Source organism: Neurospora tetraspora (assembly GCF_033439725.1).
Source record: "Neurospora tetraspora strain CBS 560.94 chromosome Unknown B0H65scaffold_8, whole genome shotgun sequence".
Taxonomy (NCBI): domain Eukaryota; kingdom Fungi; phylum Ascomycota; class Sordariomycetes; order Sordariales; family Sordariaceae; genus Neurospora; species Neurospora tetraspora.
Window position 1 is genome coordinate 1,789,556 of NW_026944390.1, and position 23,099 is coordinate 1,812,654.

At 53.5% G+C, this 23,099-nt stretch overlaps 8 protein-coding genes across 8 annotated transcripts; 2 read left to right on the plus strand and 6 right to left on the minus strand.

Annotated features, from left to right (window-relative positions):
* Nucleotides 1-597: 597 nt before the first annotated feature.
* B0H65DRAFT_478453 (uncharacterized protein) lies at nucleotides 598-3,260 on the minus strand. Its single transcript, XM_062827486.1, has 2 exons — nucleotides 1,315-3,260; nucleotides 598-936 (listed from the first exon to the last, which is right to left on the minus strand). The coding sequence occupies exons 1-2, from the start codon at nucleotides 3,222-3,224 to the stop codon at nucleotides 915-917; spliced, it is 1,932 nt and encodes a 643-aa protein (XP_062677747.1). The 5' UTR covers nucleotides 3,225-3,260; the 3' UTR covers nucleotides 598-914.
* A 1,456-nt stretch (nucleotides 3,261-4,716) lies between these two features.
* B0H65DRAFT_552766 (P-loop containing nucleoside triphosphate hydrolase protein) lies at nucleotides 4,717-6,832 on the minus strand (the record flags this gene model as incomplete). Its single annotated transcript, XM_062829914.1, has 2 exons — nucleotides 4,717-6,492; nucleotides 6,551-6,832. The coding sequence occupies 2 exons, from the start codon at nucleotides 6,830-6,832 to the stop codon at nucleotides 4,717-4,719; spliced, it is 2,058 nt and encodes a 685-aa protein (XP_062677748.1).
* A 674-nt stretch (nucleotides 6,833-7,506) lies between these two features.
* Nucleotides 7,507-10,076, plus strand: B0H65DRAFT_533019 (uncharacterized protein; the record flags this gene model as incomplete). Its single annotated transcript, XM_062828972.1, has 1 exon — nucleotides 7,507-10,076. Exon 1 carries the CDS (start codon nucleotides 7,848-7,850, stop codon nucleotides 10,074-10,076), a length of 2,229 nt encoding a protein of 742 aa, XP_062677749.1. The 5' UTR covers nucleotides 7,507-7,847.
* Nucleotides 10,077-11,030: 954 nt separating this feature from the next.
* On the minus strand, nucleotides 11,031-11,708 carry B0H65DRAFT_582038 (uncharacterized protein; the record flags this gene model as incomplete). The annotated part of the gene is made up of 1 exon (XM_062830836.1): nucleotides 11,031-11,708. A coding segment is annotated over one exon (678 nt), but the record flags the coding sequence as incomplete, so codon positions are not given.
* Nucleotides 11,709-12,400: 692 nt separating this feature from the next.
* Nucleotides 12,401-13,354, minus strand: B0H65DRAFT_435814 (uncharacterized protein; the record flags this gene model as incomplete). The annotated part of the gene is made up of 2 exons (XM_062825212.1): nucleotides 12,401-12,487; nucleotides 12,608-13,354. The coding sequence occupies 2 exons, from the start codon at nucleotides 13,352-13,354 to the stop codon at nucleotides 12,401-12,403; spliced, it is 834 nt and encodes a 277-aa protein (XP_062677751.1).
* A 1,265-nt stretch (nucleotides 13,355-14,619) lies between these two features.
* B0H65DRAFT_552769 (uncharacterized protein) lies at nucleotides 14,620-15,529 on the minus strand (the record flags this gene model as incomplete). Its single annotated transcript, XM_062829915.1, has 2 exons — nucleotides 14,620-14,706; nucleotides 14,777-15,529. The coding sequence occupies 2 exons, from the start codon at nucleotides 15,527-15,529 to the stop codon at nucleotides 14,620-14,622; spliced, it is 840 nt and encodes a 279-aa protein (XP_062677752.1).
* Nucleotides 15,530-16,310: 781 nt separating this feature from the next.
* Nucleotides 16,311-19,307, minus strand: B0H65DRAFT_317968 (uncharacterized protein). Its single transcript, XM_062823382.1, has 2 exons — nucleotides 16,990-19,307; nucleotides 16,311-16,729 (listed from the first exon to the last, which is right to left on the minus strand). The coding sequence occupies exons 1-2, from the start codon at nucleotides 19,156-19,158 to the stop codon at nucleotides 16,490-16,492; spliced, it is 2,409 nt and encodes an 802-aa protein (XP_062677753.1). The 5' UTR covers nucleotides 19,159-19,307; the 3' UTR covers nucleotides 16,311-16,489.
* A 1,081-nt stretch (nucleotides 19,308-20,388) lies between these two features.
* B0H65DRAFT_317985 (uncharacterized protein) lies at nucleotides 20,389-22,762 on the plus strand. Its single transcript, XM_062823383.1, has 3 exons — nucleotides 20,389-20,900; nucleotides 21,056-21,901; nucleotides 22,147-22,762. Exons 1-3 carry the CDS (start codon nucleotides 20,614-20,616, stop codon nucleotides 22,436-22,438), a joined length of 1,425 nt encoding a protein of 474 aa, XP_062677754.1. The 5' UTR covers nucleotides 20,389-20,613; the 3' UTR covers nucleotides 22,439-22,762.
* Nucleotides 22,763-23,099: the final 337 nt, after the last annotated feature.

The following is a 23,099-nucleotide window of genomic DNA, read 5'->3' on the forward strand; positions in this document are numbered from 1 at the left end:
GTAATAATGGTGATGATATATCGAACTGGTGTTGCTGTTGTCTCGGAGGGATGATCGTTAAATCCGCCGCGTGTAGAGTCCTAGGAGTACGAGTCTTGGTAGCTGAGGCGTCCTGTAGGTCTCGAATCTCGTTTGTTGATTGGTGATTGCCGCTCGATCCGAACCTTCCTCGATTGTATCAAACGATTGCTGCCGGTGATGCTTGCAATTACTCGACACTGGGTCTTTGTTTGAAGTCGGGACGGAGTCGGGAGTTGTTGTTTGTTTGTTTCCCGATATTGCAGTGGCAGGCACTGGAGAAAAGACAAGTGGAAGTGGGAAGAGGAACAAGAGTGGGATGGAACACCACTTGGAACCCGAATGGAACGGCGGGACACGCTCCCAAGGCTTCAACAAGTGCGACGCCTCGCTAGGGCGGTGGGCAACCAACCTTGCTAGCGGATGGAACCGCCTGTCCGCGCCCACCCAATTCGCTGAAACACCCCGATGGAGGTGTGCGTCTAGGACCATGCACTAACAATTATTTGCAGATCATTTACGGCGGTGTGGATCTATCCATTTTCAGCCCCTGAATTGACATCAACAATCACAACATCACAACAATCAACAACGTCACGGGATCACTCATCCACCAAGACATAGGCATCATATTTCTTACACTTTGAACCAACCGTAAGCAATAACTTTGATCTTAGACCATTACCCTACAGGGCATATATCTCACTAACACTTCAACGTATCGGTATCACGGTCGGCACGGTAATCATTCACGATATTCAACACACATTCAACACAAATTCATCACATTATCACTTTACCGCAGAACAAGTATCGCCGTATTTAAGGTAGTCGCACTTCCGTTGAAATTCACTAATCATTGAGCCATATAAGGCTATATGATCCACCAACTATCCTCAAGCTGGTTGCCTAGTAGAGGTAAAATCCCTTCCATAACGCCCATTGTCTACTCAAACATGCCTTTTCCTTCCCTTCCCATGCCCTTTCAAATGCTCCAAATGCCTCTGCTAAATAGCAAGAGGTCCTTTCACGAAAATTTAATCCCTGATGTCGTGTCCATAAGCCATCCATGAAAGCAAAATAATCCTGGGTATAGTCGGATGCCGATGCGCCGATGCCCGCTGATGCAAATGCCATAAACCCCCCCCCCCCCCCCAAGCCAAAGCAAACCCCTAACCCCCTCCCTCCCTCCCCCCCTAATGGAACCCAAGGTCCCTCTTCTCCTCAAAACTCATCCCCTTCCACTTCCTGACCCTCTCCGCCTCCTCATCCTCCCTTCTAACCCTCTCCCTCAAGACCCGCGCCTCCTCCACATGGGCCTGGGCCATGGCCAGGTCCATCGCCTGGTTGATCTCGTCGTACTGCTCCTTTGCAGTACGGTCTTCATCCTCCGGGAAGATGCCCCGGGCCATCTTCGCCCTCTCCTCCCTGGCCGCCTCGGCCCTGGCGGCCTTGCACGGCTTGCAGGCCTTCTCGGGGCGCGTAGCGTCCTCCTTGTCGCTGCACAACCACCAACCGCCCCTCTCGCACTTAAACTCCGTCGACCACTCGGGGTGCGGGTCGTGGAGCTCGGGGAAGATCTTCTTCGGCTTGGGCTTGGCAGCACCAAACTTCTTCTCCTCCTCAGCCCGAGAATACAACTCCGCCACCTTGACCATCAACTCGTCAAATCTTTGGCGCGGGTGGGCGGAGCGGAGCGGGACAATTTGTTGGGCGTCGAAGATGGGGAACCAGCTCGGTACGTTCTGGGGGATATCGCGACCCTCCCCAGCAGGGTCGAGCATCCGGCCGGCTGCGGCGAGGGTTTGAGGTTGCCCGGCAAGTTCGAGGTCCGCGAGGAGGTCGTCGTCGTCGGAATTGTCGTCGTCGTTGAGGTCGGCGGCGGTTGCCTTGCCTTTACCTTTTCCCTTGCCTTTATCGGCGGCGCGGGCTTTGGCTTCTTTGTGAAGACGCTTGAGCTCTTCCTCCTCGTCCTTCTGGCTCTGGAGTTTGATGAAGTTCATGAGGCGCTCCTGTTCTTCCTCGTTTGCCTTGTTGTCGGCCTTGCGCTTCTTGTCGGCGCGACGGATGTCCGCGATCTGCATGCTGTCGAAGCTGAGAGTCAGGGCCACGGTGCGGTGGTGCTCGCGCATCAGCTCATGGTACTTTCGCAGGAGCTCGCGGAGCTTGTGGTTGTTCTCGTCCTGGTACATTTCGAGTTCGTTGACGCGAGCCTGGGCGAGAAATCTCTGGATGCCGACTAGGACGTTGAGGCCGCGCACGCGGTTGAGTTTGTGTCTGAGGCTCGAGAGTTCCTCGTAGATTTTCTCGTTCTCCAACTGCAGCTCTTGCCCCCTTGCTTTAATGGCATTCATTTTGGTCTCAATGTCCTTTAGGTACTTGACGTAGCGTTTGGTGTCCTCGTGTTCAAACTGGAGCCAGCCGTATCTGGCGTCGGCGTCGAGCTCGTGGGTGAAGCCGAAGAGCTTGCTTTTGTCAAGCTTGGACACGTCGTCGCAGGGTTGCTCAACACAGTAGCCGAGTGATTCGTCGTATTGCATAAGCTTGCCGTCGTTGACCCAAGGAGCCCTGATTGTCTCGACGTGCTTCCAGGGGAAGGCTTCTGCCGCCGCTTTGTTGAGAGACTTTGCTGGATACCTGATCGCGTTGAAGATAAAGAAGGGGAAGTCAGTTGATTCCTCCATAAGCTTGTGCCAGGGGTGCAAGAAGTATTCCGGTCCTTCAACAATCTCGCTGAGGGGGAGACCGAAGTAGGCCTCGGGTGATTGGAATCTTGGGTCGTTCTTGCGATCAACTACCGCGGTGGAGGACTCGCCCTCTTCGTCCATCATGTTGTTGCCAGGCAAAATGGTCGCTTGTGCCAAGATGGTCGCTCCTGACATGTAAGAGTCGGTGCTGGCATAACTGGTGGCATAACTGGTGCTAGCCAAGGTCGGCGATGAGGCTGGAAGGGGGACATCCTGAGGGCTGGACGATGGAAGGGGGATATTGTGAGGGCCGGAGGGACGGCTACTGGCCATGAGCCAGCGTGGGGTTCTCTGGCCCGGAAAAGAAGGGTGAGGAGGGCGAGACATGTTACCGAAACGGTAAGCAGTCACTATACTTATAGCTAGGGTAGGTCTTGGGGCCGCCATGAGTCGGCCCACAACGGGGTTGAGGAGTGAGATGGTGTCCCGCGTAGGGCGGGGTCTTCTTGGGTTAACCATCTTGTCGTCGCGTTCGACAACTGAAGAAAGAGAGTCGGAGGCGCGCGACACTCGTGCGGCTTCGTTATTGAAGCGTACCTTTTCTGGTGAAGAAAGATGTGATAGTCGGTGAGGTCTGGTGTTGAAGACCGTGATAGTTGACGAGTGGATAGTCGTCGCGTTCAACAACTGGAGAGAGAGTTAGATGTGCGCGATAGTCGAGTGACCTTTTCTTGAGACTTACCTCTAGGTGAAGATGAAGTGATAGTCGACGCGATGATGATCGTCGAGGAGTGGTAGTTGAAGGGTGTGAGAGTGGACGTCTGTGATGATCGTCAAGTGGTGACCGTAAACTGATGGCAGATGAGTGAGTGTCAGTCGATGAACGCGAGAGTAGATGAGGGGTATCAGGGAGTTGAGGAGCTTACCTTGTGGAAGTCGTCAGGTCACAAGTCGGCGAGGTATGGTAGTGTTTATCGACTGAAGCGCGTGCGTAAAGTCGTGATGGTGGTGGTGTTTTGTTACCCCCGAGGGGTGGTGCGGGGTGAAGAGTTGGTGCGAGAGTAGAGGTGGTGATGCGCAGATGAAGAAGTTGAAGAAGAGGATGCGCGATGGCAGAGATGTTCTTAGATGGAGGGGTATTGTGTGAGTTGAAGAGTTATTGTTCTTGAAGAGTGGGATGCTATGCGCGGCGGCAAGAATTTGGGTTGCGGGTGTTGTTATTGGGTGGTAAGGAGAAGGATGAGTTCAGGGTGAGGGGAGGTTGAAAAAGTTATCTTAAACCTTCCTATTGTCGACGGTCACCTTCCACGGTCGCACTCCAGGTTGGTTGTCGCCGACGTGGGAAGTGAGGTTTGAATCAGGTAGAAGTAAACACTAGTGCTGTGATAGTCAAACGGAGGAGCAGATTGTCTGGGAAACTGGTGATGTTCTATGAACAGCCTCACGAACAGTCAAGAACAGTGATGCCGTTACCAGATCAAGTGCGGTGGTTGCCAGAGGAGAGAGTATAGTCCAACTAGCGCCGTCTGTCGTTCAGTGCGCACTCGTTTCGGTACCCTCGCCGTCCTCGAACAACGCTAGCGAGTAGCCGACGGCAGCGACAGCGGACGGCCCAAAATCAAGGGGTGACGTAACGTATTGCGGTTCAGGTCCGATATTCAGCGAGCAAGTGAAGGTACGTGAGGCTTGTTCTCGAGGCTGATGGCTTTACACGGCTGCACAACCATGGTATTTCAACCTTGACGGTCACCTTCCTCCGTGTTCCGTGCGTGCTAGCTCCGGTATCTCCAATCCCTCTAACTTGACTCTTCGTCTTCGAACCTTGGCGAGGCAAACAGCACGACAGCACATACACGGCGTACCGTATTTGAGGCTGGCAACCTTCAAAGTTGGTTCATCGACAATGATAGAAACAGCAACGGTTACAGGGATGACAGCAAGGACCATAACCACGGCACCAGATAGAAGAAACAAGTCCATACTGATAGATAGAACATAACGAAGACAACCGCTAGAGTGCCATAGCCGCAACAGACCCAACCGACACCGATTCACGCAGTCTCTTGTCCTTCTCAAGCAACAAGATCTGTTTCTTCTTCCGCTTATTCACCGCCGACAAGTCCGCGAATCTGCCACGCGCACCATGCCTGAACTTGGTGATCATATCCGACGCCGCGCCTCTCGTGACATCCTTGGGCTCGACCGGCTCCTGGCCGCGCCGAATCGTCCTGTTGATAAACTTGATCTGCCCCTCGGTCGCCGGGTCGTCGCGCCACTTCATGCCTCTGTGGATAAAGTTACGAGGGAACTTGCCTTGACCAGCTGGTGACGCAAGAAAGCTGTCGGCACCGTGAACGGCGTCGGCAAATGTTTCGGCCTTTAAGATCTCGCGTGGCGTTGCATAGGGCGATTTGGATGTCACAGACACAGGCAGCGTGCGCACTTCGTAGGCAACCCACCGTGGTGCCCCTTGCTCTTCCTCCTCGGGCGCAACCCTATCCAGCTTGACGTGGGAACTGTCAGGGCCACTGATAACATACTTATCCTGCCCGATCATCACCCAGGAGTACTGGCTAATCGAGCGGATATGTCTCTCGCCCGACGAGTCGGCGATCAAGTCAAAGACCGACTCGTACTCGGTAAAAGTAACGGCCCATTCACCCTGCGGTGCCGGATTCGTGCTCCCAGCCGAGTGATAAACAATCTCCTTCCTCGCCTCCTCCTCCGCTCTGCGCTCTCCCTTCTCCTTCATATCCTCCACCGACGCTCCCTCTACCAGCAGATCCGGATCCAGCCCAAACAGCGTCGGCGTCGTCACGATTCCCGTCGCCAAGCTCGACACCATATCGATAATATGGCAATTCTCCTTTCCGGGGTACAACCTCATGCCGCGACCAATCATCTGAATCAGCAGATTCCTTGACCTTGTCGGCCTCGCCATCAAGATACAATCGATATTTGGGATATCCGTCCCCTCGGTAAACACGCCGCAGTTCACAAGCACGGGGAACTCAAAGCGCTTGAACGCATCCAAGATTTCCGCTCGCTCCTTGGCGGGCGTGTCGCCCGTCACGAACCGCGCGTCGTAGCCGTACCGGCGGAAGATGGCCGTCATGTCAGCGACGTGTGCGAGGTCGACACAAAACACCAGTGTGGACTTGCGGTTGCCCGCTTTGGCGTACCAAGTGCGCACGGCGATGTCGTTGGCTTCTTCGGAGTTGACGGCCCTGGAAAGCTGGGCTATGTCAAAGTCTCCGCCAGCGCCCTTTTTGACGTCGCGGAGGTCTACCGACGAGTCGACCGTGGTGAACATGACGTCGGATAACCACTTGTCGCCAATCATGTCGACGTAGTCCTTGTGGTAGACAATTTCATCGATAGCCGCTCCCAGTCTGAGTCCGTCAGCGCGGGAGAAAGTGGCCGAGACGCCGACCAGATGGGGCGAGTCTTCCTGTTTCTGCCGGAGACCAAAGTGCTCGAGGGTGCGCAGGTAGCCGGGGGCGACGATGTGGTGGGCTTCGTCGACGAGGACGAGCTTGAAGCGCGAAGGGTCGAACTTGAGCAGGCGGTCCCCGGAGATGATGGACTGCAGGCTGGCGATGGTGATGTCGGCGATGCCAGAGGCTTTGACGTTGCCCATCTCGACTTCGACGGTCTTGTGCGGGTACGTGTTGGCGCAGTGGCGGGCGGCTTGCTCGACTAGTTCTCGTCGGTGGGCGATGATGAGGGTTTGGGTGGCTTTCTCGGAGCGAGGCTCGATGCGGTCGATGAGATGGGTGAAGATGACCTTGGTAAAAGGGTTAGTAAGGGTTCACTGATGATGATTATGAGAAGGGAGTGCTCACGGTTTTGCCAGCACCGGTAGCTAGAGAGACTCCCAAACGCTTATGACCCTGGTTGATGGCTGCCAGGACCGACTGGATGCATTCTTCTTGATAGTCACGAAGTTGGATTTGTTGCGACAGGGCATTCGTGAGACGGGCTGAGCTAGTGAAGAAGCGTGTCCTTGGGTGGCAATTTGATGGTGTTAAGTGGATGATCGATGTTCCTCTGGATAACGAGTTATGTGGTGTCGTAAGACTCAGGGTTCTAGTGGCCCTTATGAGCCTCCTCATGGCGACACTCATGGCTCCGAGTTTACTTTGTTTACCGAGCTGATGATATCTGGTTTTTGACTGCCACTCGTCCCCTTTAAACAAAACTATCGTAGCAGCATGTGATAATGAGTGACTGAGTGAAGAAAGCGAGTGGGCAACATGAACAATTCGCGATATTGGCTGGACTTCGGAGGTTGTTGTCTCTAGTGAAACGTCGTGGTCCAGGGCAGGCACATGCGATGGTCGTTGAAAGCTGTCCGTTTAGCCACATCTGCCGAGATCGTTGTTCACCAATCACAACCCTTGATTTCAGCGCTTTACATCACTGTGTGTCCGCGAGGACTCCGTACTCCTTGGGCTTTGGACACTGGAGTTGAGAATATCAATTGCTGAAGGTCCTCAGCCAATGTACCTCTCTTCATAATTTCTTAGATCAATCATCCTGTCCAGGTCAGATGTGTTGTTTGGTCTCGTCGTTCATCGTCGGACTTGAACCTCGTCCTCGAGCATGTGGGTCAACTGGTTAGAGGGACCGTGCCTGTCAAAACGATCAAGTCACGCCCGAGTCGATGTGATTGGTCCTGTGCGCGATGCTGCGGTTAAAGTGGGGAACCAAAAAGGTACCTGATCTGCAGCCGCCAGCCGCTACAGAAAATTCGCAACATCGAGAACGACTTGCTCATAGACCATCACAAAATGAAGGCTGGATACTGAGGCACTTGAAAAATCATGGTGCAATGTTCGCGCGAGCGAGAAAGGAAGGCTGGTGAGAGAAACAAAGTTCATTGTCAATACAAATTGACTCTTTGGTCCGAGTTCGAATTCTAGGCTTCTGTTCGTTCCCCACATTCAAGTGCATGGATTTCCTCACTTCATCTTCATCTTCTTGAACTCAATCGCAACTTCCATTTCAAACGGAGTGACAAGCCAATTTGGGAAACCACATCTTTACCCAGGATTGCCATGACATGATTTCGCTTTTAATACATCTGAACTTTCCCCAACGCGTCCTCCAACTCCGGCATCCAAACATTTGAGCAGTCAAATGGATTCAGAACCTGAACTCAGTGACCATGCCGCCGGCAACAGCTCCCCCCACCATCAACGACCACGACGCTCAGTTCGAAGTCAAAGTCGCAGCCAACAACCAGAATCCGAAGCAGGTTATCACCATGTAAAATCTGAACCACAAAGCGACGATGATAACGACGAAAATGACGCCGAGTCGCATTACGAAAGCGCCATCGATGATGCTGAATTCGACTACGCCCAGCTAGACGGCATCCCCCGTCGGCGCCACCAAGTCGAATCAGCAGGCAGCGAGTATGAACCGCCTTCTGATGAAGAGCCCGATCAAGAGAAAAGGAGGGGAAGATCGCGCTCACGATCAAAGTCCGTTACCACCCCGCGCCCTCCAAAACGCACATTAGAAGCCCTGCTCGACTCGACTCACGTACCGGCGGGTGACCGCCCCCCAAAACGGCACAAACCCCCATTCAACCACTCCTACCTCGCCCTCCTAAACGCCGACATCATCGACGTCGCCTCGCGCTTCGTCCCCACCGGCGACGAAACCACCCAACAACTTCTCCCCTCCCAAATCGGCCTAACCGTCTGGACGCCCGCCGAAAAGGAACTCTTCTTCTCCGCCGTCTCCCGCCTCGGCCCTGATTCTGCCGCTGCTATCGCCTCCCGAATCCGCACCAAGAGCGAACTCGAAGTTGCCGAGTACCTCGAAGTCTTTCGACGAGCGGTCAAGACCAGGCAGGACCCCAAACTCGCGACCCAGGGGCAGTTGCTGCAGCCCGTGACGCCGGCCGAGGTCCCGGCTGCTGTGGAACTGAGTCAGCAGTGCTGTAATGCGCTGGAGGACGCGGCAGATGCGGTTGCCAGCAGACAGGAGGCGTGGGAGGAGGCGGAGGAGAGGAGGAAGTGGGGGGAGAACAGGTGGTTGATTGGGAAGGATAATGTGAAGGGGTTGGAGATGGAGGCGAGAGAGGAGAGGGAGAAGGAGAGGGAGAGGAAGCGGAGGGCAGAAAAGGGGAAGGGGAAGGATGTGGATGAGGGTGGTGACGCTGATGAAGAAGAGAGGGCGGTAATCAAAAACGAGGAGGACGTCGACGAATACGGCCGAAGGAAATTGCCCGCTCTCGACCTATTCCGAGTCCGAAAAATGCTCGAGCTCTCTGAGAATTTCTTCATGAACTCTACCGTCGACGACTACAACTGGAGCAGCATGTCGGACGAACCACCCGCCATTCGCGCGACCGCTCTCGAAGACTTGCATTCGCTGGTAGTCTCGCTAACACGAAGACTCGTGGCGGCAGTGCTCTACATCAGCGAGTCACGCATCAAAGCGAAACGGGCCGTTCACCCATCAACAAGAAACCGAGTCTGGATACAAGACGTCGAAGCCGCAGTCCTTTCCCTAGGGCTAAAGAAAGATAGCCATCAATTCTGGGCCGGAGCAACAAGGAGGTTAAGACTAGATGTCTACGGCGACGAAGACTACGACTACAAGGAAGAACTAGCGCGGAAAGAAGAAGAGGGAATAGACGTCGACATGGAAATGATTCGCGACGAACCAGAACCACTATCCTACGCCGAAGTCGAGGAGGCCCTAGGCCTCGAACCCGATACCACCCGCCTCAACCACCTATCCCCCACCGACGAAGACGAACCAGACGACGACGATGATCAAAGCGACGCCGAATCCCTAGCCTCTCTCTCCTCCACGCCCTCCCTCGACGACCTCGACAACCCCGACCATGTCCAAAACCTCAACGAACCCACCCAGACCGAACCAGACCCTATCGCTCCATCAAGCCCCGCCCCATCTGAACATCATCAACTGGACCCTATCGAAGACGAAGCCATCAAATCCGAAACCCGAGAACTCCTTCGCTATTCCGCCTTACCCATGGCTATAACCTCTCGCGCTCGCCAAGTTCTCTACGCTCGCATCCGCACGCAGCGCGCTCAGGAGGCGTACGCTGACGCGCTGGACATGCGGGCTAGTTACAAGGAGGAGAAGAGGATGTGGGAGCTGTTGGGACGGGAGCCGCCCGAGGGATTGGTGCTGGTTAAGGGGGAGATACCGGAGGAGCCGACAGCTACGGGGAGGTGGACGGGGGTTGATGAGTTGTTGGGGACGAGGGGGACGGAGGTGGGGAGTTGGAGGGAGAAAGTTGGGGAGGGAGGAGGGGGGGGAGGGGCGGAGTGGGAGGTTGAATGGCAGAGGCATTTGGAGGATGGGAAGGAGAGTGGGAGGTGAAGATGGTGGTTAGATGGCACTTTTACTGTGCTTGGGGTCTGGCATGTACGTGGAAGATGGGGGGACAGAGGAAGAAGTTCGATTAGAGGTATTTGGAGCTATCAAACCTGATTCGTAGGACACATATCTTCAAGCCTTTTGGTGCCTAGAGCCGTCATCCTGACTCGTCAGACATCGATCGAGTTGTGATCGCCCACATTCTACATGTCTGTAAGTACGCCTGGCAAGGAGAACGAGGCTTTTTAAGAGGTTTGACCGAAGTTGCCTCAGGTCGATACCTCTCCTTCTCTCACTGGATGCCTCGTCTACTGATAACGCGATCAAGTCCTAATAGACAGATGGATCCTATATGTGTTATGATACATGCACTCAACACCATCCAAACTTCCCACTCCTCTTCGGAGATCTGTCCCGTCACACGCATCCTCCACCTCCAATCATTGAAATATTCTTCCGTGCAGTGATTTGTTTGGTCGGAAATCGTATATGCCCTCGGCCTCGGCCAGCAAAGATTGAGACCGCGAATGTGTTGCTCAAACATGTACGTGTTCCCCTTCTCTCCTTCCTCTTATATGTGTGGCAGAAAGAAGAGGGCGACATAATGTCGCGGACTGTAAGGGGACTGGAAGCGGGTGGGTGAAAGCACGCCTGTTTTCCTAGGTACCGAAAACAGCCTCATCGTCACCGAAAATGTTTTGAGCTCGTCCGTGCTTTTGAAGAAGTCGATAATGCCGAGTGAATTGAAGGGCTGCTAGACCCGTGATGAGGCGTTCCAGTGGAGTTCTGGGGGGGGCGATATAGTAGTCGATTGCATGGCATGGCTCCGGGTCTAATCTCTGTAAATGGAGTGTCTGTGTTAGTTGGAAGGCCTCGAAAGAAAATGGAACGATATGTGTATGAATGTAAAGATGTCATGCAGTCTTTGACGCTAGAAAAGGGGGATGGAACTTTGGTCGATAAGATACTCACTTCGCCTTCCTTCTTCAGATGAGCTTTTGCAATGTCCCTCTTAATGTCCTGGAACCATTTTGTGTTCTCCCATATCTCAACAGATTTGCCGCTCTGAAAATCAAGCTTGAAAGTGATCTTGTCGAGCGACAGCGGCGGTCCTTTCAATACCAGTTTATATCGTCTCGGATCAAAGTACTTCTCCATGACCGGCTCGTTACGGCGTTCGCTCACAATTCCTGGGCGATATTTACTCCATAGTCCGGGGTCGGTGAACACGATCTCGAGTGTGCTGAGCTGTGGCGCACGCGCCAGCAATCTCAAGACATTGTAGAGATAGAAGTCCTTGAATCGCCACCAATGGAAGCTGACGTGCCTAATGTTTTGCTGGATAAGATTGGACTTGAAGATAATGTCCATAACCGGCTCGTCAATCAGGGTCATGAGCGAGTTGGTACGCCGTCTACAGACGAGCTGGGTCCGGTGGAAGAATTCTGCGTAAGCCTCATTCCGGATCTGACGACAGATTTTGCCCAGCAGGCAGATGGCACGAATCTGGGTGGAGGCGTAGTCTGCTACCGGGTGTTCTGCGGACTTCTTGCCAATGCCATGCATGGTCCAGGCGGCCTTCCAGATGATGATCCTGACTTCTGCTGGGAGATTGAGCAATGGGGATTTCGTAATGTTGATGGCCGATTCGTCGAGAGTGCAAAAGGGATGACGAGGATTCTAAGTGATGGTGAGGACCCTGAAAGATGGTGCGGTTGCTGAAGTAGCAAGATTCGAGTCGAAGCATGGAAGAGGCCGGGTTGTATGGACCTGACAAAATCGGGAAGAGGTAAGGAAGATGTAGAACCGGCAAGTACTTATAGTGGCACCCAGGTTGGACCGAAATATTCTCCCAAGCGTGCACAAGCCGGGCGGTGAATTGAATGTTTGGTGAAGGGTGGTCTGGTGAATGGTTGTCAAGGTTTTGGAATGTTCGGTGAAGGGTCGTCAAGGCTTAGGTCGGTTTTCTTTTCCGAGCCGCCCAACTTCCAATTCGCTGAGTCGTGATAACATAAGATGACTTCTGCGGACTTTATGGGCCCATGGCACATGGAATGGCGAGAAATGGCATGGAAAACAAAACAACGAGAGGGAAAAGCAAGAGACAAAAACAGCGAAAGAGAGGGACAACAAGACCAAGAAGACGGCGGGCCTCAAAATTATATATAATCAGCCCTTCTCTGGCATCTTTCTTGAAAACCTGGGAGAAGCAACAGGAATCAAGCTCTTCTCCCTATAGATACCGTGAAATTGTCGAGCCATCGGGTCGAGTGATGCTGGAGGACGGAGGAGAGCTGTCGCGGAGAGAATGCTCAAGGTCGATAGCCTTAGAACCGTTCCACACGAGGCCATACGGGACACTGATAGCCAAAATGGTTTTGGATGATATGGCATGGAGCGTCTCGGTACGTGTCCTGTCGAGGCAGAAGGTGAGTTAAATAACGATCCATATTGTCTGCGGTGTTCACGGATCAAAAAGGAAAGACGGGGGGATTTGGTACAAAGATGATCATGGTAAGGCCGAGGAGACATACCTTGGGTAGTGTCAGGAGATGGTTCAAGATATTCCTCGTCAACCGCTCCTGCGGGCGTCCTCGCCTGACAAACCGCGAACCGTATGCCTTCTTGATAATGCTCTTGGCCGTCTTGAAGGTAAGTCGAAGAGTGATCTTCTTCACCGTGGGCCACTCATAAAGCTCAGCCATACACCGAGACCACATGCGCAAATCGCGCCAATCCTTGTAGGTTTCGACATCAACATGGACCGTCGTCAGATTCGGTAACCGCATGACGAAGTTATACGATTCCCAGGGCCAGGGCATGTTAGGCACCTCAAACTCGGGCTCGTACTCCCGAATCCCTCTATGCATGCGCCGATCGATGTCCTCCTCATCTTTGTCTAGCATCATTGCCCAGTAGACGTGCTTGGTATGCTTGGCGAGAAACGGGTCCCTGATGATAAGGTCGAGGCCCTGCTGGTACTCGTCCGAATACCAAGCACCGTCTGCGTTCGAGTAGGGCTCGTGACGCAAGTAGATCTGCGTCTTCCAGAAGAACTCGGTGAGGGCTTCGTTTCGGATGGTCTTGCATAGACTGCCCAGTTTTCGAAGCTGAATCAGCTGCTCTTTGAGCAGGTCGTGTCTCACGGCGCCTGGGTCACGACGCCCTTCGAGTACCTCGAAGTTGTACGGCTCATGGTCGAGGTCCCATGTCAGCCTGTAAATTTGGAGTCTGATCTCGGCGGGGAGGTCTAGGAAGGAGATTTTGCTTTGATTTGCCATGTTGGATTCCATGTCAGCATCACGGTGGTGAGCAGTACCTGGGGCGGTTGTTGCAACGGGGCGATCGGTGATGAGAGTAGCAGTAAATGGCGTAGAGAGCGGTATGAGGAAGGAAAAGGCAAGGTGGTTGAAGAGAGGCAGGAGTTGTTTGGTTGTTCTTGAGTGTGTGTGGGGGATAGGAAATATTTGTAGTAGGGTGGGCAGGGAGGAAGATGAAGAGGAATGAGGAGCTGGCAAAGGGGAGAGAGGAGCTGGGAGAGAAGGTACCTATTAAGTAGTGCACAGCAGTCCAAAATAAAAAATTGAGTTGGCAGAAAGCCAAGGTGTCATGAAAGCTCTGCAGGAAGGTTCAAGGTCTTCTCTGCATCCCAGAGGTAGGTACATGCTGCCAGACGCACCTTCCTTTCTAGCCTGCAACCTACATCTTGTATTGTACCTGACCCGCCACTTTGGCTAACTGGAGTTCGTCCGATAATGTAATATGCCAAACAAAAGCGTACAGGCCTGTCAAAGTGGCATGCGCCAGCATAACGCTCCTCCGTCCGGTTAGTGAAAAATCTACAAGCATTGCCTACCACCGTAACTTGCGTGCGTTTCAATCCACCGGTTCCGACTGCCATATTTCTCTAACTCCAGGGCATATGTGGCCAAAACAGGGAATCAGTGTCAAAGCTTTGGATTATGCATTGCAGGTCTCTGCGGTGGCCGATATTTTCAACACCATCTATTACAAAAAATGTGTCTTTGTGTGTCGTTTTGGAGCCTACAAGTCCACATCGCTGTGGACAGCCGGTCTGGGGTGCAGGGAAATAGACTTCATTGTCGATACGTAACTTGTCCTGGAGATGGTGATTCCAGCTCTCCACATAGGTTTCCGAGAGCTGAGCGAATGGTCTCGTTGCCGTGACGGGTGATACCATGGAGCAGAAAGGACCGATGGATGGAGTTCAAGTGATAGTAGGTACGCGGTAGACAGGGTCGGTCATAGCCAGCCTGTTCAAGTGAAATGAAGGTAACGAAGACAATTTGGGTGAAGTCAGAGGTATATTTCTAAGCGAAAGATGGAAGAAGGGAGTGGACGTGTGACGGCGTGCACACTCAGGATTAAGCCAGCCCAATAGTACCTCTAAGGTCGGTATGTAACGCCAACAACCAACCCACACGGAAACTCATCCACCTCGCAAAGCTGAATCCGTGTCCTCTCTCAACACCGCCTGCCTTCCTCTGCTGACTTTCCGAAAACGTGCCCGTGCCCCCCATACTCCTTAGAGCCTAGGCAGGCGAGGCCACTCCGGGTCGATGGCACCAAAATGGTTTTTGATGAGCCGGTCCGGCGCATCTCTGAAATGGTCCTGTGAACGAAGTGGAAGGTTAGCCAATTATTACTAATGGTCATTTGTGAGTCATTAAAAGGAGACGTACCTCTGGTAGTGTAAGGAGGTGGTTAAGGATATTCCTCTCCAAGAGCTCCCTGGGCCGACCATTCCGGATGTATCGCGACTTCCATGCCTTATTGACCGCTCTGGTAGCGCCCCTGAAGTTTAAGGCCAGCCTGAGTTTCTTTACTCTCAGGTAGACTTGGTAAAGCCACTTGGGGTTGCCGCACAGGTCGACCCAGTCCCTTCCGTGGTCGACATCGAGATGGATAGAGTCCAGCTTATCCATCCTGACGAGGCATCTGGGAACCTCTTCGGGCCAGGGCACCCTGGGGACCGTGGGTCCGTTGTCGTAACGCCAGCGACTGAAATAGTCTTGGGAGTACGGGTACAAGGTGTTCTCGTCCTTGTCTATCATGACTCCCCAGCGGACATTGACGGTGTGCTTGCGAAACAGTGGTTCGTTGATGAGGAGTTCCACTGCTTGTTGGTATTCAGGGAAGGTTGATGGTTCGTGTCGGATATATATTTGTGTCGAGCGGAAGAATTGCTCACACGCCTCTTCCTCAAATGTCCGGGATAGAACGGCCAATTTCTTCAGGTTGGCCAGTTGTCGGGCCATAATCCGGTACGCATTGGCTAGTTGCTGGGCCAGACTTGCGAGGTCCGAGGTGTCGCCTTGAATGGTCTCATCGTCGGTTGTGAATCGGTCGAGGCCATCTTCTAGCACCAACTTGTAGATCATAGATCTAATATCGTAAGGGAGGTCGAAGAAGGTGAGCTTGGCGTGGTGGTCCATCGTGGATAGAGTCGAGGAGTCTATTGTCGAATGGTAAGGGAGTATTGTAGAAGGGGGAAAAGAAGAGCAGCAGGACAGGACAGCCAAAATAAACTGATCGATGCCTACCATGGATGGTGAGGGGGGGGAAGGAAGAAAAACCAGGAATCGGAACGGACAGGAGCTATAAATACTGTTGGGGTTGTGCTTGGAAGGGCTGGAAACCCCCAGCAGAAGGCCCTTCACTTAAAGAAGCATGGTGAGCATTCACTTGGACAACACCAAGCCGCCAATATCACTTGTTGCTGCAGACGCAGCGTTGCGGGACCTCAAAACCTTAGTGTCCACCCTACCCTTCACCCATTCACGTCCAAAACCTTCCATCAGTGGGACGATACCGAGCTGCATAATCCCACGGCAGGGTACTCGAGATCGCAACGGGAACAGGTGAAGTGCGACTTCTGCAGAGTTGGTGACACGGGTACAGCTTTTTGTATAGCGGAGAAACCGCCCAACTGCCTCGTCTGTTCGATATGATAGCTACCTCTAGTGTCTTCGTTAAGCAAGTAAAGAAATGCGTGAGGTGTTGAAAAGGGATGGTACCGGTGTGGCTGGTCTCTCCGTTCGTGGTCGTATATATGTTGAGATTGTCCTCCAAGACCAGCTTGTAGACCAGCGATCTGATCTCAGCGGGGAGGATGAAGAAGGTAGGTTTGCGTGCTGATTGATTGTGGAAAGAGTTGACTACTCAGCTGTCGAGTGGTAAGATAGAATGGTCAACTAGGAAGAGGAAGGTAGCAGGGGAAAGCGAAAGATACTCTGGTTGTTGTTACCTATATATATAAGGTGACTTGCCGAAGAATTTTGAGCGTCAACATTAGAACCGTCTTAGTCACTCACTCAATGTTCACATCCTCCAGCTCGTTCAGGTCTGTGATCCATCAAAAGAAGAAAAAAGCAGGTAAAGTAGGTATTCACTCCTCACAAAACTAACCCCGAAGCCCCATCACCACCACCTCGCTGCTGTTGCTCCCATGTTCTCCTGCAGACCTCCTTCATCAGCCTCTTGGGGGCCATCCGTCCCGTCATCAGCTCAAAGGCCTCGATGGCCATCTCCGCGACGACCTCGAGACCATCGACGACTACCCAGGAGGGGTTAACTTGGTCTCGGTAGGCGTACATTTGGGCGACTAGGGGCGTGATGAGTGGTTCGTAGGCGAGCTGTGAGGGTTGTTAGTTGGTGTTGGGTAGGTGGTGAAGAGTGATTGTGGGTGAGAGAAGGAGGAGGGAGATGAGGTAGTGGAAAGTATATGGCAGCCCATCAAGGAAGGGGCAAGAGGAGATATGGAGGGAACTGCTTGCTCCCTGGCAGGATACAGACGAAGGAAGGGGCCATGCAATGCGAAAAAATCCACAGGAAAAGGCAAGAGCATCTGCGGAAAGAACGAACGCAAGAAAAGGACAAAAAGAAAACGGCTTACCTCAACAACCACACCCCCCGTCGGACTTCCCAACCACCCCACCGGCATCACAAAATCCGCCGGCGGCGTCCCATCCAGACTCGTCGCGGGAACGCACGAAATTACCATCGTAGGCAACTGATAGCCTTCTGGCCACGGATCCGCCAACCTCTCAATGACCCTGCAAATCTCCAGTGTCGGTAGTTGCGACCCATGCGCACCCGGTTTCGCGATGACCATCCCCTGCTGCCCCTTCGCCCAACTGTTGAAGTGCTCCGCCACCTCCCTGGCCCTCTCCACCGTCCGGTTATAGATGAAAATATTCCTGCAACCAAGCTGAATAAGCGCGTAAATAGCTGCGCGCGCCATGCCGCCCGCGCCGATGACCAGGCCGGTGGTCTTGGACGGTTGAACGTAGTTCCTCGGACTAAGAGCGCGACGCAGACAGGTAAAGATGGAGCTCCAATCGGTATTATCACCAAAGAACTCCTGCGCCGCACCGGCCTTGTTGCGAGAGTTTGCATGATCCAGAATCGCGTTAGTCTTGCCTCTGAGCGGCAGCACGACGTTGACGGCGCCGATGGCGGTGGCGTGGTGCGACTTGACTTTGAGCTGGGGCATGATGGCTACTTTGAAAGGGGCAGTCAGAAGAGCGCCGCCGAAGGTGTCGGACAGACAAATCTGGGTGAGCCGGTCCAAGGTAGAACAGGTGACGGCCTGGAAGGTGTGCGGCATTCCCGAGAACTCGTAGGCGGCGTTTTGCATGGCGGGGGAAAGGGACCAGGAGACGTTGGAGCCGGTGACGTAGAACTCGAGCGGGTCAAGGAGGAATTGTTGGAACTCGAGGCCGTAGGACTGCCGGTAGGTGCTGATGATGGCGAGGAAGTCTTGTTCGGTGTCCATGTCGGGGTGCTTGACGGGGTTGAGGATCTTGCTCTGTAGGGGGGTGCGGATGCCGAGGACGGAGAAGTCGTAGGCTACTAGGGGTGGGCGCGGGCTGGGGATGGTTTGTTCGACTCGCTTCTTGAAGGATTCGAGGTATTCGACGGGACTGTCGCCGGTTGAGAAGCGGGCCATCCGGATCAGGTCACAGCCGAGACACTGGGCGTGTTGATAGTTCTCGATGTGTTGGTCGTCGTGCCATGGAGGAGCCCCGAAGCCCATGTACCAGTAATTTCCTATGACTTTGGACCGGCCCTTGTAACGGAGTGCACGCTGTATGAGAGACTCGTCGCGCTGCAAGTCCAGGCTTAGATACTCGACGCCCAGTCGTAGACCTAGTTCAAGAAGATCCGAGTCCACTGGGTTCTTTTCCTCAGGTGCCCTTCGTCGTTGTCCTCTAGGGTTCTCTTCCACGTGATAAATGATGGGCAGCCCCAATTTCCTCCTGAGGAGGGCCACCTGCTTTGATACCACTTCCACAACATCATCGGGCCACTGATCGATAATGAACTCGACACAATCACCAGTGGCCTCAAACTCTTCCAATTCCATATCCATTTCCTGGAGGTAAGATAGGCGAAGGCGCAGAGCATATGAATAGGATCGGAACTCGGGCGGAATGGCGGCAACCGAAAAGGGGCTTTCCAGCCATGCTTTGGTTGCGCCTCTGCCGGTGATCTGATCCAGGAATTTCGTAAAGTCTTCCCGAACATTGAGCAGTTTTGATGGAACCGGCTGTCGACTGTCTGCTGCCGTGGAGGTACCGACGAAATGGGTTGCCGAGTCATCCAGGTTGTAGAACTCGAAGTTGGAGCACTCCCTATGCTTCTCATCTGCCTTGAGAAGGGCCGTGGCATCCGTCGCATCCAACAAAGCTGCTATTTGCTCCCTTTCTCTGTGGATGTAGACGACGGGATTCGTCCTGCAGTACTCGCGCAAGGCGTCTTGGGCCTCCTCGCAGAGACTGCTCATACCGCACTCAATGATGCATCCGGTCCTGTTGCTGTCGAGCATGTGCTTGAAAACTTCAACATCCTGGCGTGCAAAGAGGTCCTTCCCGTGCTGTAGGAGGAACTGGCCGCGGGACATGCCAGTGAGCTTCTCGAAATAGTGGTCCTCGGTGACCAGGCGGCGGCGCAGATGAAGGGCGCCCATGAATCCGAGGGTGCGCTTTCCAGCTCCTCGACATCCAACGAGAACAATGGACGCGTTCGGGTCGAATACCCGCTCATTTCTTGGCCCCAACATGGTTGCCGGTTGTGTGAGGTGGTGTTGTTTGTTGAAGACGTTGTGGCCAGTGTGCTGTTGCACCTCACATATGCCGCTTCGTTTATTATAGTCCCCAGATTTCCCTTGACTTTTCCTTGACGTGAGATGAGCTGGCCTCTTGATGAGTCGTCGATGTCAATGATGCTGAATTTGGGTTCGTGAACGAGTGTCGGCCAACACGGGAATCAAGGGTATCTAAAAGAGCAAGTCGTAAGTCGAGATCCGCCCACTGAGTTTAACCGGGACCGGGTCACGGCAATGTAACGTCGATGTAACGATGTGGTCCGAAGGCGTGGTAGTGAGGTCAATATCGTGGACTCATGAAGGATATGATGCGGGTGCACTCCTGTTCAAGAACTCATGCCGATTGAACCTCCCTGGCAGTTATCATCAACCGCCAGAATCGATGATTGGTGTTTTGGCCATGTTCTGGACATTCGGCAGATTGATGCCGATTGTGACACACGGGATTTCCGTGAGGCCTGAAGCGGGAAAATGTATCTCCCATCAAGCTTTTCCGTTGCTAGCTTACCCCGTGAAGGAGCGGAAGGAAGTCCCTGAGATCCCCCACTGCAACCACCGCATGCGGGCTTTCCCCGCAATCTTGGTGAGGTCTTAACTCCACCTCACTTCTGCCCCTCCGGCATCTCCTTTCTGCACTTCCCGTTCGTCTGCTTTGAGTTTTGGTCAAATGGGTGTGAAGAACTTAATTGGAATTGAGTTTCACGTGCTCAAAATCATCTAATATTTTGACTCTGTTTTGTGATCGTTAGTCCTAACTAGATGAGGTGATGCTTTGAATGCCATTGCTTACATCTGTTACTGTTATCGAGATAAAGCACTATCATTTTGTGAAACCGTCCGTCTTCAATACAGCTTCATCTCTGCAGTGAAGACTGATCCTCCAAATGTGGCCATCATCATCACCGTTGGACGGACTGTTCCATGTTTACAAATGAAATCTTACTTAGCTACCTTGCCCATCTTACCACCGTAAAGTCCCCTACCCGGGGCATTATCGGAGCCAACCCCGGCGTCGGGGTACTCGTCAGGGATAGAAAATCTCCCTGACTAGCGGCTGGCACTAAAGCCCGGGACGTCGGCGTTAGCGCCGTTTTGGTAGCATCATAACACTTTTTGGCAACTGAATTGGGGAATGGTCGCTCCCCCGCGCCGAGCCATTAACGACGCGGCTCGCGCTATCAATTTCCCCAACCAAACTTTGCAGGACTCATCATTGTCATCGTCATTTTCATCGTCCAATCTCAAGAAATATCGAACTGCTGCATGCTTGGTGCTCGGTTCCGTCGTGTCGGTATCTCAGCCTCATCTCATCATCCCATCTCCCCGTAGTTCCCGTCCGTCTTCCGGCAATTGACTCCATCTGTCTATGGGGCTCCGCCTTGAACACCCTGTCTCTCACACACCGTCCAGATGGAGGACTCCGGCGCCACTGAGGAACAGGCTCAACAGCCGGCGACAACAAATAATATCGATGATGAGACCCGGAAGTCTCAAACCATGACCCCCTCAGCCCAAACTCCCGCTCATCCATCGCCCCCACAGCAGCAGCAACAAGCCGGCCCATCAGTGACCACTCCTGCCTCCGCTCCGGCTCCCGGACCGTCAACATCAACACCGGGACCTCCGCCCTCCGACACAGGCGCCGACGCCGGTTCCGAGCCGGTTAACCCCCGAAAGCGAAAAAAGGCTTCACGAGCGTGAGTCCTCTGAGTCCATGACCTCACCACTTCCCATTCCCCTCATGCCTCCCCTCATGCACCCCCTCATGCATCCCCCCTTCTCCCCTCCTCATCCCATTCCACCCCCATCTCCCACATCGATTTACCACAACTAACACCTCCCTCCCCCCCAGCTGCGACTTCTGCCACGTCAACCACCAACCCTGCGACAACGGCCAGCCCAAATGCTCCGTCTGCACCAAACACAACAAACCATGTCTCTACCTGCGCCCGACCAAGCGTCGGGGTCCCCAAAAGGGTTATAGGACAGCTCTCAACACCTACAAAGAGAGCGCCGCAGCATGGGGTGCCGTATTGGGCGCCATCCCCGGACTAGACGCCCTCATTGAGGGCCATTTAAGGGCGGCGGGCACCCAGGGGAAGCAGATCATTGCGAGTATCAAGGATGCGAATGCCCAGGAGGGATTGATTGCTAGGTGGCAGGGGAGTGGAGTTTTTAGAGCGTTTTTTGGGGCGCAGAGGCCGGGGACGGGAGAGGGAAATGGTGGGCAGGAGGAGACGCCAGAGCAAGGACAAGATGGAGGAGGAGAAGATGAAGAGATGGGTGGTATGGCTGGGTCTCCGAATGTTGTGACTCAAGGAGGAATAGGGATAGGAGGAGGGGGACAACCACCACCCGCGAAGCGGTTCGCTCGAGAAACGGAACAGAGGAGACAAGTAGCGAGGGATCTGGCGCAGTTACAGCAGCAGCAGCAGCAGCAGCAGCAACAACAACAGTCGGCGGGAGCGGGAACGGTAATAGGAGGGAAACGACCATCAATATCCTCAACGGAGTCACCAGGACCGTCGATACCACCGCCACCACTACTACTACAACCAGCAGCAACAGCAGCAACGACAATACCAGCATCCCGCCCCGGCCCTAGCACAGGAATATCCAACCTCAACACCAACACACCCAAATTCACAGTAAACGACTCCACGCTATCCGATATCGTAGCCAAAGACGCTGCTCAATCGTATGTGTGCCCCCTTTTCTTCTCCCCGCCCGCCCCCTTTTCTTCTCCCCGCCCGCCCCCTTTTCTTCTCCCCGCCCGCCCCCTTCTCTTCTCCCGTACCCTTTCGTCCCCCCGCTTTCCCAATCTTCTTTTCCCATCTTCTCTCACTTTCTCCTCTTACCCCCCAGTCCCCCCCTCCTTACCCCTCTTTTCTTCTTCCCTCTGCATGCCTAAGGACTTGGGTGAAACTGACACAGCACGCACAGCTCCTCCCGAGAATCCCAAACCCTCCGCCCCCTCGGCTTCGCCCCCGACGAAACCATAGCCGACTTTTACAGCATGGGATCGAACCCTGATCCTATGGCTTCAATGCCCGCAAATAACACCAACGCCAACAATAACTACAACAACGGCGGCGGCGGTGGCGGTGGCGGTGGCGGGTATGGTGGTGGAAATGGCGGGGCGTACGACGGTGGTGCTGGGGATGATGACTTTCTGTTCTTTGATTCAGAGCAGAGGGCTTATTATGAGCTGTTGATGGGGAGGAGTTTTGGGTGAGCGTGATAGGGTATGGGACGTCCTGACGACAGCGCCTTTTTGGAAGAGGTCGAGATGGGAAAAAGCGAGACTTTAAACCCACGAGTTTGAGCCGCTTGAGAATTGCTTAGGACTGTGATGGGAAGAGGACTAGGGCGGTTGAGGTACGTTTGATTCCTGCTCTTGCTGTTCGCGCAAAGACAAAAAACTGACGGAAGCAGATGGAAACGGAAACAGGAAGCAGGTGATTAGAACATAGTACACCCCAGACGACAGACACACATAACGACGTATGATACCCGCCAACAATAACGAATGGCAAACTTTTACCAAGCGAAATAAAACAAAGTTTACTTCGTCTGTCAATGATTGCGTGAGCAAGAAGTTACTACTACTAATGTTTATTTGTTATTTCGGGTCTTTATGTTCAATGATAATGACTGAAGGGTCTCCCAACCTCAGTCATGATGATTTCTAGTGTTGCTGACTGGACCAGCGAACAGGTTGAAAAAGCAATCTGCTCAAAAAGCAAGAAAAAGCCAAAAGCCAAACGACGTTGCGATCCGAGCAAAGCCATCATTCATCCTATCCATCCAGTCATCCGTCCGTCCGTCCATCCGCCCGCCAGTCCCGAAACCCCGATGATGCGCCGCCATGATATGTAGTTTGTGGTTTAAAACAA

Bases quoted from the DNA above. Each gene is read 5' to 3' on its own strand.
- B0H65DRAFT_478453 (XM_062827486.1), bottom strand. From the start codon at position 3,224: ATGGTTAACCCAAGAAGACCCCGCCCTACGCGGGACACCATCTCACTC. The intron at 937-1,314 runs CTTGAGGGAGAG...AAGGGATTTTAC, and splicing joins CATGTGGAGGAGGCGCGGGT to CTCTACTAGGCAACCAGCTT.
- B0H65DRAFT_317968 (XM_062823382.1), bottom strand. From the start codon at position 19,158: ATGTTGGGGCCAAGAAATGAGCGGGTATTCGACCCGAACGCGTCCATT. The intron at 16,730-16,989 runs GTAAGCCGTTTT...CAACCCTCACAG, and splicing joins CGGGGGGTGTGGTTGTTGAG to CTCGCCTACGAACCACTCAT.
- B0H65DRAFT_317985 (XM_062823383.1), top strand. From the start codon at position 20,614: ATGGAGGACTCCGGCGCCACTGAGGAACAGGCTCAACAGCCGGCGACA. The intron at 20,901-21,055 runs GTGAGTCCTCTG...CCTCCCCCCCAG, and splicing joins CGAAAAAAGGCTTCACGAGC to CTGCGACTTCTGCCACGTCA. The intron at 21,902-22,146 runs GTATGTGTGCCC...CAGCACGCACAG, and splicing joins GCCAAAGACGCTGCTCAATC to CTCCTCCCGAGAATCCCAAA.